Below are 12,458 nucleotides of genomic sequence, written 5' to 3'. Positions count from 1 at the left end.
GGAAAGTACGCCACGAAATTGAAGACACGACAGGTGTCAGATATTTGTTTTCAGGGAAGTGAGGGGTGATTCGTCTAAGACATTGATGTAGGGAAGCCAAACTTTAAACCCTCTTTTTAGTTGATTTTCCTAATTTAATTCCTCATGGAGTTTTTGGTTCGCTTATAAATATTAGTCATGTCATTTTGAGTCTTTTGGCCGGGTACAGAATTACCTTAAAATTGAATGAAACCTGAAACTAGGAAACTAGTAGTTTACTAAGATAGCAAAACACCAAGAAGATAATAATAAACCATAAAGGAACAAGGATGGTCAAGGATGGAGAAGATCAACACGGTTTACAAACGACGAACTTAACTGAAAAATTTACGCTAAACTTTTCAAGATGCGCAAAACTTTATTTGCACTTTTTATCCAACCATGATGTCCCAATTACATAAGCTCTCTGGAGCAGTTAGTCTTTCAGTGCTCATAGAGCGGGAATGTTGAGGAAAAATATTGTTAAAAACCAGCCTGACATAGAACTTGTTTTCACTATTGGTACAAAAGGAGGTACGAGAACAACAACAAATATACCAGAAATTAGCAGTTTAATCACCGCTTTTATTGTTTGATACAACAACAACAACAACAACAATAACAACAACGTCATCATCATCATTATCATTATCATTATGTTCTTTTCGTCAAAGTCACTACGTTTGTGAGTAAATGATAACGCCAAAACAGCGAAGAAGTTTGTCTTAAATCAGGATTGTACTTTGTACAAGGCAGGCTTCTAAACTCAGAACTACAGCTGATAATTGTTTAACATGGATTAATTTATTGTATTTTCATTTGGAATTAAACGCTGGCGTTACATATTTTGCCTGAGCAATTTCTGAGACTAATAGGCGCACTGAACAGATCTAAACAATTATGATATTCGAAGGTAAATATAAATTCATTTTTTACTAGGCCTTGTCCTCGGGTTCGCAGTCCAAAGGGTGATATTCTAGCAGGTGTCCAGAATGAAGTTGATCGTGAACCTTCATTTGATCTGGGTGAAACAGTTTTAACATCTCTTAACCGTTTGTCTAAACTTCCATTTACACAATTGATACTCCGGCAAGTTTGCACCTTCCCCGGGCCATTGTAGGTGATATGATATATCAAGTCAGCTTTAGATTAAGTTTCTATTAGTTGTAACTCACACGCTAGTGAACAAAGCAATGTCGGTGAGGACATCTAAATGTTTTCTGGGGTTATTTTAGGATTTCCCAGCCATTCTTAATTTCTTGGACATTATTGCAATGTTCACCAAGTGTAACAATTGCGATTACTAATTAAAGGCAGAAAGTAACAATAATTTCTTAGTTCACTTAAACAGTAGGGGCACGCCGATCCAGGAATTTTTGATTGCGAGTCCAAATTAAGTTTGTTCAGAACATTGTGAAAACCTTTTGGCCTTAAATCCTCAAAATACTTCTCCTCCAAACCCCACTCACGGTGGCGGTTGCACGTTGTTTAGTGACCGTCCTAATTTAACGTTTTTGTTTTTCTTCGGATTGTCTAGTTATTGTTTAGTTTTACACATCCTTCGAATTTCAATGCAGCACTTATCTACGTTACTGATACCACTTGAAACAGAACCTAAAATAAGATAAGAAACTTTATTTAAATGACAAACTAGTGATTATATCTTTGTCACCTTTATAGGCTACCTCCCTCTCCCTCGCAAGGCTCAGTGTTGCAGCTTTGTGCCTCCATGTTGTCTCCAACACAACACTGGCCGCCATTTGCCGGAGGGGGATTGGTGCAAGTTCGTCTTCGCTCCTTTATTCCGCCTCCACACGGTACACTGCATTCGCTCCATGCTCCAAAGTCACCCCATCCGCCATGCACTGCACCTGATCTGAGACCTGAAAGACAACTGCTTAAGTGAATTGGGAAAGTTTTGTACCTCTTAATACTTTTTAAGTTTACCACAGGCCAAGTATTGCTTTTTGATTATTGCTTGATTGATTGACTGACTGACTGAACTGTCAGAACTGTCCCAGCCTGGAACGTCTTGCGTCCCCTCTCTGTCAACGCTGACTCCGATCTGTCGCCGCTTTCCACTGAAGCATTTGCAATTATTCAGTTTATTAACGCATTGTTTAATAACCCAGTTTATTGTAGTTTTAATTGTTTATTATCAGTGGTAGGCTCGTGCCAGTAGTCTGTTTATCGATTTATTTTAATCGCTGCCGTGGCCGATGTACTAGACTTGTGAGCCGTGAGTTCTATATTTTTTCCCATGCGCGCGTGAGTAGTTTCGTTTGCTATTTGTTAAGAGTCTGTCCACGAGAGGACCAGGCAGAAGTGACACGTGCCATCTCGCCGATTTCTCTCAAACTTTCACAGATGATTAAGGTCATTAAGTTATTCAAGAGTCCAAAGTAGCTCGGGCTCCCGGTCAATCCCTGGGGTATTAGGGCTTACACATCAAATCCCAGGGATAAAACCCCGAAATTAGCTCTAAAATTGCACTTCCAACAAAGATTTCTCACACTAACAGAATGCGATGGATTTTCATCTTGTTTTATCCAACAATTCTTTAAACCTTAAGCAATGAAAGGTCCAAAGTTGGAGTGATTTAAAATTATTCTCGCCAATCTAGCACATTTGAAAACTAACCACGTCACGCAACAATTTTAAGAAACCACAAATTAGTCTTTTTAAATTGCAAATATCTCCAATGGGCAACGTTGCATGTCGACAAACATGTAGTCACAGTAAAATCCTATTATAGTGCTATGTTTCTGACGAAAAAAGTTTTTGGCCTCTATGAAATATTCATAATCACATTCCTCTGAAGTACGTGGCAGTCTAAGCTAACTGTAGCACTCTGTGACCATGAGCTGCTGTTTAAGGAGCCGATTCGAATCCTGTAATGGTATCAGTGACTCCAATTTGTTTGTTTCTCAGCTCTAAAAACCTTAAGAGATATTTATCTGCACAGCTAAGGAGTTAAATTAATTATATAAATTCTAACAGGTACTAGTAAATCTAGTAAAACCGATACGCTTTATGCCGGAAGTCGACAGTTGAAAGCAAAGTGTGTCAGGTATATTTTGCCACATTTTGTCACTTTCCACACTTATTAAATTTATTTTCAAACTTGGAAGGCACTCAAAGTAATTTCCTTACAGGAGAAACAGCACCCTTCATGTAAATGTAGGTGTGTGGCGTGACACTTGTTTCTGTTACATGTGTCAGTATATCTACTTGAATTCAGAAATAAAATTCCCTGAGCTCGAAAAAAATATAGTCTATCTTTGACAGGCAATGCACATTCTACAGCGAATTAAGTTCTTTTCGGTTACTTTTCTAAAGTATATTTTGGAGATAGAGATCCTTCAATCAGGCTAATGTAAACACCGTCGCAATGAAAAGTAAACAAAAATAACCCATGGTCTCGCTCTCCCGAGGATAAACCCCAGAATACGTTAAACACAATTCGTAACATCAAAAACACCAGTGAAAACATTAAAAACCGCATTGCAAACTGCATAACAAAATCCCAAACTTAATTTTGGCGGTAATCATCCCTCGTAGAGAGGGAACCTTCACATTGCGTCACGCATTATTTTACCGTTGAAAATTGACAAATTTACAAATGTACTCACTTGATCACACGTGTATCACGTATTTTCCCGCGTATCAAGTTTCCCACGACGTCTAAGGAAAACCACGGGAAAATCCCGCGTGGGGACACCTTGTCAGTGTAAAACTTCACAATAACATTCAGAGACTTGGCTGAAATGAATTCTGAAGGCAAGTTTCTCCTGAAAAATTTGGGGGTCAATTGAAAAAAAATTTGCGTAATTAGATAAAAGTGGTCGTGACTACAAAGCGCGACTGACAATCAGTCAGACTGACTGACTGATTGCAACTAGTACGTGAAAACAACAGTTTTTACGAAGACATTTTAAATGTCTAATGCATTGTATTACTTTACAAGTGATTCTTAATGCAAGTGTGAATCAGATAGAATAGAATTACCTTTCTTCATCTTGCAGCATCTGAATTTGTCAATGCAGTAAAGACCATTGCAGTTGCTTTTATAGAAACCGGTCATGTAATGACCTGCCCGCTGGCATTCGCTCCAACCTCTTGAATCGAATGAACTGGTAACATCTTCATCGTAACAGTCTTCATAACTATTGGGATGATTCTGGGGACGGCAGCATTGTCCCTCCTCAATATCCGACAAGAATGCTGGGGGACCGCGTCCCGGCCTGAGGCCATTCAGGTAATACCCAGCAGGGCAAAGCGCCCAGACATCAAATCTGAAAAACACACCATCAGTTTGTGAGAGCCAGTTTGAAGAGTAACACGCATGACATTCAAAAGTGTGAAACGACAAAGGTCCTCTTTGTATACTTGGCTTCTAATGCCCCACCTTTTTAAAATTCTTTTACACTTTGGCTTGAAAGTAGAGGATATCTCAGTCTGACCGAAAAATCTCCGCACATAGTGCAAGAGGGCGTAATTTCGTTCACTGCAAGGTTTTGGATTTTCAACGCCTGACAGACACTAGGGATGAACCTAGGATCTCTGTAATGTGCTAGATTTGAGCCATTTTGAAACATCGTCAAACATTAAAAGCCCAGTTTTGATGTACTGTAAGTGTACTGTCCTCCCGTATGTTTCAAGGCAATTTTATGTTCAGCAAAAGGAGTAAAATGGCATATAGCATGGCCCCTCTAAACAACGAGCTTTCTACAAATGCTCATTGCAACGTTTCTAGTTTCTGACTATACAGTGTACCTACCCATCCAATGTAGAGGCCCAGTTTGCGTTTGAACAAGCTGCAGGCTGAATGGCGTATATAGGTTCATCCGCTTCACAGCATCGTCCTTCTTCGAGGCGCCCCACTCTTTCGTCTCCCGGCGCCTTAGCACTTCTCATGAATCCTCTAAGATACGTGTTCATTTTGGGGCACACAGACCACTTTTGTCTGTCTAAGCTTACCCACCAGTCTGCTACGTCACAGTTCTGGCTCGCAGCAGGCTTGAACATCAGCAGTGTGATGAGAACGTAAACGGTGAACTCCAAATGCATCCTGTAGCCACTTTGCCGAGTCTTTCCACACAGAGAAAGCTGTTAATGCCTACCTAAAATAGAGACAAGTAGAGACAAATAAGACAGACTTCCTTCAGCCTCTTAATATAAATGCCGAAAATTTAATTCAAGTTGTTATGTATCATCACAGGCGGATCACTCTATCAGCATGTGTACGTGGTCAATAATTGTTTATATGAAACGAACAGAATCTATGAGAATTATGAATAAAGCTCTGAAAATTGCATATCTGAATTACATCTCGGTCTGAGTATCCCAATAAAGTTAAATGAAACGTTAATCGACTCACGTGTGGTGTTTTTTCGCCTTCCTGGGCCGTCTGAAGCGTCTTTTTGCGAAATTACGGCTAAAAGTAATTTCGTAAAAAGACGCTTCAGTCTAGGAAAGCGAAAAAACACCACACATAAGTCGATTGACGTTTCATTTAACTTAATTGGGATACTCAGACCGAGATGTACTTTAGATATGCAATTTTCAGAGCTTTATTCATAACTCTCATAGATTCTGTTCGTTTTATTGCTGCGGAGCGAGCGTAGCGAGGGAGCAGCAACATAATCAGGATTTAAGAAGAATATACACAGCTGTTTCGACAAAGGTTGTCCCACACCAGCGTAAAAGCTAACGCGATAATGCCGATTGATATTATGTCAATTATGGGCAGTAATAGTTTGGCTTTCCATTTTTGAGGTTAACAGTGCTTCAAGAAGAAAAAGCATAAATATACGTGCTTGTGCTGTGTCCCTTTATAATGAAATGCCTTTAGCCTCAACCAAGCAACTGTTGGTCACCATTACCCAGAATATCTCTCGACATTGTCGCGTACGCTTTTACACTTTCGTAGGACAACCTTTCTTAAAACAGCTGTAGAAGGGGGTACGAATTCTCGAATTCATCACATCACTGCGCCACTTTTTACCAGGGTGCATTGTGCCACGAACAACACGAGGATGTTACACCGTCGAGCCGTCGTCCTTTTCGCCGTCGTGGATTCCAGTGAGAAAGTTTGCTCTGATTTACTTGTAAAACGATGTGAAGGAGATCGCTTGACTTTCACTACTCTTGCTTTTGTTCTTAATGCTGCTAAGAACAAGGTTGTAAATCTGAACGAATAATTGTGACATCTTAATTTTAAACTTAGTATGTCATCAGTCTTAGCAGTCTCGCCTCCTTGGTCGAAAATGAAGAAAAATCGTCGTTACTAAAACTTGTAGAATAATTAAAACAAACGAAAACCGTAGAACATGCTAACTTCGTATATGCTGCGATCTACATTTATTCCTTTTCATCCAAACATGAATTTAAGCTAAAACTTAAGTATTTTCACACGTCGCGACGTTCGCGTCCTCGACACTGTCAATATTCTAGAGACATTTAAAGCGTACCAGTACAGAATTTATAAGTTAGATTTCTGCTCCTACAATTCCCACATCTTTCGATTTTCGCGATCTGGTAAAGGGAAGGTTGATGTGTATCGTTTTATGTCCAAACACACTTCAAATCACCATGTGATTTTTTGTCTCGATCCCTTGTCACACCTCGCCATCGATGCGTCATTATGCATGAAGTTGATACATACAAGGACAGATTTTAAGTTACACCCCACGATTTGACACTGTTTTAAGAGATGAAGGTTATGTAAGTCTTGGAACGCGCCGATAGATGAGTCACTGCGTAAAATATGTCACTATCAACAGAATGTGCCGCAGCATTACTATCTTTTAGATACCTTAGTATGAACAATTATTATCCACGAACACATAGAGTGGTCCGCCTGTGGTATCATGCCCAATCGAATGCTTACCAAAATAAAACGCCGTGTAGTTCTCGGTTCCGCTGAGAACCTAATTCTCCGTCCTGGACTTCGTGCTTGCGATGAAACCTGGCGGGGAAATGTTTTTATATCGTTGGAAAGCGGATAAAGATCCTCCACGTCATTAGTGACCCCTGGAAGGGACCCAGCTTTGTGCTCATATCGAGCTTAGCTTTCAAATACTTATGCCGCTCTACCGCCTTATCCGGGTTAAATGGTCAAGGTATTTTAGGCCTACTCTCGGGCCGGAAAAAGCTGAACTAAAACTTAAATGTTTATTATTGATGGAATTAAAAGCACACATAAATACTAGCAAGCTATTCAGCTATAATAATAGTAGCTAACCGAGAATCATTACTTCGTGATTCCATGTTGCCGTGCATCTGTTTAATATTAGATCACAGATGACGTCAAAATGTGGTAAGAATAACAAAAGTGGCAAACAAGCCATTATGTGAATGTGTCACTGATGTTCTCACACTGTTTACGTCTTTTCTGACCAATTACTATTACAGACACCCAAACTGACGATACGATCAATTACTATTACCCATACGAATTGAGGCTATTAAATTCTCAAGTAAGCGCTTATTTCTACCGCTTATTTCAGAGAGTTATGCCCCACTCTCAACACTCAAATAAATCATCAATTGTTCCTCAATTCGTTTCGTGAGCTTAGGCTGCCCGTGGCAACCGGAAACTTAAGTGTATATCTTTACCGAATCCTTGGCATCAACTTCTTCTTCACAGGGGAAGTTGTTTGACCCTGTACCACGTATCTATTTTCTGTGGTTGTTTTCAGGTGTCCAGTTACTTACAGATTGTGCAGCAAACTAAGAAAACAAACAAGCATTATGAGCAAATTTTCTTTTCAGTGAGGATATTTTCATTTTATTGACATGAAAATCCATGCACTCATTTACAGTTTGCCTGGTTTAACTCTCAAAATTATCAATTGAAAACAATGGCTTAGCTCTATAGAAGTGAAAACAAAATTTCGCGGGAACATGGAAGACGAAGCTCTAGTCCTCTTCATTCTTTACGCCGGTGTCGATCCGGTCCGACTTTTAGATCTGTCTTTTGGTAGTCAACCAGTTTTGTAACCAAACTGGAGCGTCCCTTACAGTCGTGAACATATCTAGCGCTCTAGTTGAGAACTGCACAGGCTGATCCAAGATTTTTCAAGGGGGGCGGGGGGAGGTCTGGTATCTTGGGGTTGCAAAATCAATGGTGCATGACAGAAATACTAGCAGTGCCGCAAACTAGAAATTACGATGAGGTAGAGTGTTTGCGGCTTTACTTCTGCCATAATTTTCATTTTTTCATTTTTAATCCTTCAAAGAAAGGGTGGATAGCTACGCAATACCCCCCTCTAAATCCTCTCCTGAACTGGCTGCACAATCTTCATTCTAGACCGTTTCGCAATTCTGCCGATTATAGATTTCAAATTGTTTAATCAATTCAGACTGGTCAATTCGTTTTTAATATGTTAATTACCACAAAAGAATATCTTCACCCTACAAATATATGTACGTGAATAGTCGTAAATGAAAACTTATTTTTGATCATGGTTTTCTGGAGAATCGATAGATAAACTATGTAAATTTCTTCTTGTCAAATTGTTGAATGTTCAAGAAATGTTAGAGTCGACTACAAGGCGAATCCCGCTACTGTGTAACAACCATCAGAACTACCTCTGGAGGAAGTCTTTGATTTCCGAGCGAATTTTCCGGTATATTACTGTCTTACTGCCTTTCAACCGAAATTTCTTTTCCAATCTTTTGGTGATTTATTCAGTAACGCTTGTAAATATACCCTCATTTGTGTTCAACCCGCTCAATATTATCACACATGGGGTAGGATCGGCACAACAGGGTCATATTTGGAAACTAATAGCAAAATTTCTTTCTTTGGGGGCGGGCGGGAAGGGCTGAAAGGTAAGCATCGCTTTTCTTAGTTTGAAATTGGGACTGTGTAGTAAGTTCAGCTTGGTCTGATCTAGTCCCTCCAGAAAAGAGGGTGTCTTAGCCAAGAACAATGCTCAGCGATGCAGTGCACTGAAGTGTTGAAGTACCACGAGATCAGTAATCCAGCATTTCAACTGCTTATAGCCATACTAACAATCTGTAAATATTTCAACCTTTTCACGAACATAATAGAGACAATAAAAGATTCGATAATGCATCTAAAGATACATCGCAAAGAGATTGGCACTTAGAATCTCTTCGGTTCGGACTTCGAAAAAGAGTAACAGAATGTGATTTTAATTTTTTCAGACATGAATTCCATGAGAATTTCTAATTCACGTCATCAGCAAGTGATCGCCAAAGATTACGTGACGAGCCCAAATGCCGTCCGCGGCGTAGGATTAACCTGTTGACGATCCTCATGTTACGTAGATCATATAGACTTCCTCCGCGCAAGATTATCTTTCAGAGGGACTTCCTGCCTGTCCAATTATGTAACTGACCGTTTTCAACTGAAAATAAAAGAGCTTTCGGAAAACCCAATCTGAACATCTGTCGCTGCGAGAGAAATCAAGCGCCGACTGTTTTCTAGGAGAAAAATCGTTTTTCAATTTTAGCCATATCTGTACTGAATTTGACTTTAGTGAACTGAATCGGCTAGTTCACAATCACTAATCGATGCACCATTACACTTTGGGTAGGAGAGCATCAGCATGATTTGAAGACCAACAGGACGTAGGAAAACGTTCTCAGGCAGTGAAAAATCAATTTTTTCCCCCTTTGTTAAAACAATTGTCTCTTTGATCCCCAACAAGTCAGCACAATCTGCTGTAAAGATCGCACGGAAGCTGAACGAGAACTGAACGGAACCAAAATTACACTTGTTTCTATCTTCAGTTGGAACCATATCTCAAATATGTCTCATATGGGAATACATTTTTCTCCCAGATGTAGTTTTCTACTGTTTCCGAACCATGTTTCCACGATTATCATGGACAGTGTCGACACAGTGTTAAGATAGCGCGACCTGGGCTGAGCGGGAGAGCAGAAGTCAGAACAATTTGCATGTTCTCTAACGACAGACAACGCAATCTCTTCGCATTAAACCTACACAAGATCAAAAGAAACTTCAAAACAGAATATACTGTTTTAGTATTTGTCTCAATTATTTTACTTCAAGGAAATAAACATTCTGCCAAATGCATTTTCGTTTTTTGTTTATTTGACCTTCAGGCAAAAGGACGTACTTTGATATCATTTGTGAACAATCGATTTGGTTTCAGCTACAACTTTAGATTGTCTAGACTGGATAGGTTTCAAGATCACGTTTGTGAAGAAATTTTTTCCCTTTCTAAGGTAAAATTTTGGATGCAGTACAACCACTGTTACTTCGGGGCGTTTTTGATTTGAGTTTCTGACACAGTCGTATCGGTGTAGCGATGTCTACTTTTAATATTTTCATTGAACATTGTAATTTTTTAGCAAGAGTGAATACAAATAAAGATTGATTGATTGATTGATGTTGTAGCGGTTTCTAACAGTTTTTTTTTATACCACTGGCTTAAAGTTCTGTAATACTAATAACGGCTGGTATCCTAGAACTCGTAACCTTCAGCTGGAAATAAGATTATTTATCTTCAATTCTCGAACAAAAGATTGCTAAGAGTGGTTTCCGCCCCCATGACTGCAGTAAAACCAAGTCATATTGTCTCGCGTGTGGAGGCGCGGTGGCCTCATGGTTAGTGCGCTCGTCTCCGGATCGAGCGGTCCGGGCTCGAGCCCTGACCGGGGACACTGTATTGTGTTTTAGGCAAGCACTTTACTCTCTCAGTGACTATCTCCACCCAGGTGTACAAAAGGGTACCGGCGAATTTAATGCTGGGGACAATCCTGTGATGGATTCAGTATCCCACCCAGGGCGGAGTAGAAATGTTTCAAGCCGCTTCATGCTACTGAAATCGGGATAAGCTCCGGCCAGCTGATGAGTCACTTGGCTCATATGCAGACCTTACCATCCTGCGTATCATGGCAAACGGAACTAACGAAGCACATCACTGCTCCCAAATTTACCTGTTTTGTACCAATTCCAGGCGTTTGGAATTTGACTCTCACTCCTAATTTCGCGCCTCAATCAAAATGGTGTATTTTTCGGAGAAACTTCGAATGGATAGCTTGTGGAGACGGCTGAAGTTCCCTAAATGTGGGAATCATGATAATCAATTGCTGGTTCTATCGTTACAGCATGTTAAAAAGCTCAATTCGTATATTGGTTCCTTGTGTTTAATAGATTTTGTTCCTCCACCCAACAATTGAACTGTTCATTTGACTGTCGTCAAACTAAAACCAAAGTAATCAGTGTCCAATCACAATGGACACAGACAATCCAGTGAACCAACCAAAGCAAGTTAAACACATGTAGCTGACGCAAAGCGCGGGAAAACGTGCAGGAGCGCGTCACGATTGGGTTTGGTGTTACTTCTGATTGGATGACAAAGTGGCGTGACTTTTAAACCAATCGTGTAGTATAGTAATGCAGAAGCAAATCAAATCCGAGTTACTTTCGTAGTCTGTCCATAGACTCTCTATTTTATCTTGAGTTCATCGAGATCGCAAACTTAGCTAGCAAAATATTAACCCACCGGGTGAGATATGAACGAGCCCAAAAGCAAGGGGGTAGCCCTGGGGAAAGACAAACATAGGATAACTTTTTATTTTTTGCGCCCGGTTCGCGGCCGCTTTCGCACGGTCGCATCGCTCAAGCTCTGGAAGAAAAATACTGACTTGAAGCAAAAAATAAAAATAAAAGTCTGTAGACCAACTATACCTCCGACACTCAGGTGAAAACCGCTCTACAGGTTTGCAACGAGTTTCTTGTGACAAAACCGGGTGATAATTATGTAATTAAGTCGGAGACACCGTAGGCCGTCTGCTTCTTCATGCAATATCTGCCTGAATTGATTACCGAGTTAGACTTTGTCCCGAGATGAAAAGGAAAGAAACTCAACGTGTAATAAAAAGAGGATAATGATAAATAAGTTATTGAGTCCACAGCCTTGTTTTTGTCAGTGTTTAACATATACGAGGGGGGAATAGGGGCCTATATATTAGAAACCGAAAAACCGCGGGAAAAATCGCCCAAAATCGCAGATAATCAATAACAATCAATAATAATAAAAATAATCAATAATCAATCTTTATTTGTACTCATTCTTGCTAAAGAAAAAATTACAATTTCGATGAAAATATTAAAAGTAATAATTTGAGTACTAGCTGCCTGGAATAACCATAGGGGCTAGCGGAACCAAGCAACCAGTTAACATCAGCGTTAAATAGAAATAAAATACAGGTCAGCAAGAAAACTTGAGCACAAGTGAACACACAAGAAAAAAAAAAAAGATGAGGAAACACGCTATTTCTATGCTATGAAGGAAGTCTAAAAAATAGTTTAAAAACCGCAATAAATTTCGGTCAAAACCGAAAACCAAAATAAAAGCCCTTATTGACAAAGCTTTGGTAGGCTTCAAAATCTCTCTGTCTGTTATTTGATTTTTATATGTCTAAACTTGTTTTAC

General features: G+C 39.7%; 1 protein-coding gene across 2 annotated transcripts; it reads right to left on the bottom strand.

Annotated features, from left to right (window-relative positions):
* Window positions 1-553: 553 nt before the first annotated feature.
* LOC145483983 (ectin-like) lies at window positions 554-7,300 on the bottom strand. 2 transcript variants are annotated; one of them, XM_081462573.1, is made up of 5 exons: window positions 6,911-7,300; window positions 4,799-5,141; window positions 4,027-4,313; window positions 1,691-1,901; window positions 554-1,039 (listed from the first exon to the last, which is right to left on the bottom strand). In XM_081462573.1, the coding sequence occupies exons 2-4, from the start codon at window positions 5,086-5,088 to the stop codon at window positions 1,693-1,695; spliced, it is 786 nt and encodes a 261-aa protein (XP_081318699.1). In that variant the 5' UTR covers window positions 5,089-5,141; window positions 6,911-7,300; the 3' UTR covers window positions 554-1,039; window positions 1,691-1,692. The 2 variants fall into 2 exon arrangements, with proteins under 2 accessions (XP_081318699.1, XP_081318698.1); XM_081462572.1 differs by having other exon boundaries at window positions 554-1,901; window positions 6,492-7,299.
* Window positions 7,301-12,458: the final 5,158 nt, after the last annotated feature.

Source organism: Orbicella franksi, chromosome 4 (genome assembly GCF_964199315.1).
Source record: "Orbicella franksi chromosome 4, jaOrbFran1.1, whole genome shotgun sequence".
Lineage (NCBI taxonomy): Eukaryota > Metazoa > Cnidaria > Anthozoa > Scleractinia > Merulinidae > Orbicella > Orbicella franksi.
The sequence above is the reverse complement of the archived record's forward strand: the minus strand, read 5'-3'. Positions and strand labels throughout refer to the sequence as shown.

Excerpts from the sequence above, each read along its gene's own strand:
- LOC145483983 (XM_081462573.1), bottom strand. The coding sequence starts at position 5,088 with ATGCATTTGGAGTTCACCGTTTACGTTCTCATCACACTGCTGATGTTC. Across the intron at positions 4,314-4,798 it reads TGGGCCTCTACATTGGATGG|ATTTGATGTCTGGGCGCTTT; the intron begins GTAGGTACACTG and ends TGTGTTTTTCAG. Across the intron at positions 1,902-4,026 it reads ATGCTGCAAGATGAAGAAAG|GTCTCAGATCAGGTGCAGTG; the intron begins GTAATTCTATTC and ends GTTGTCTTTCAG.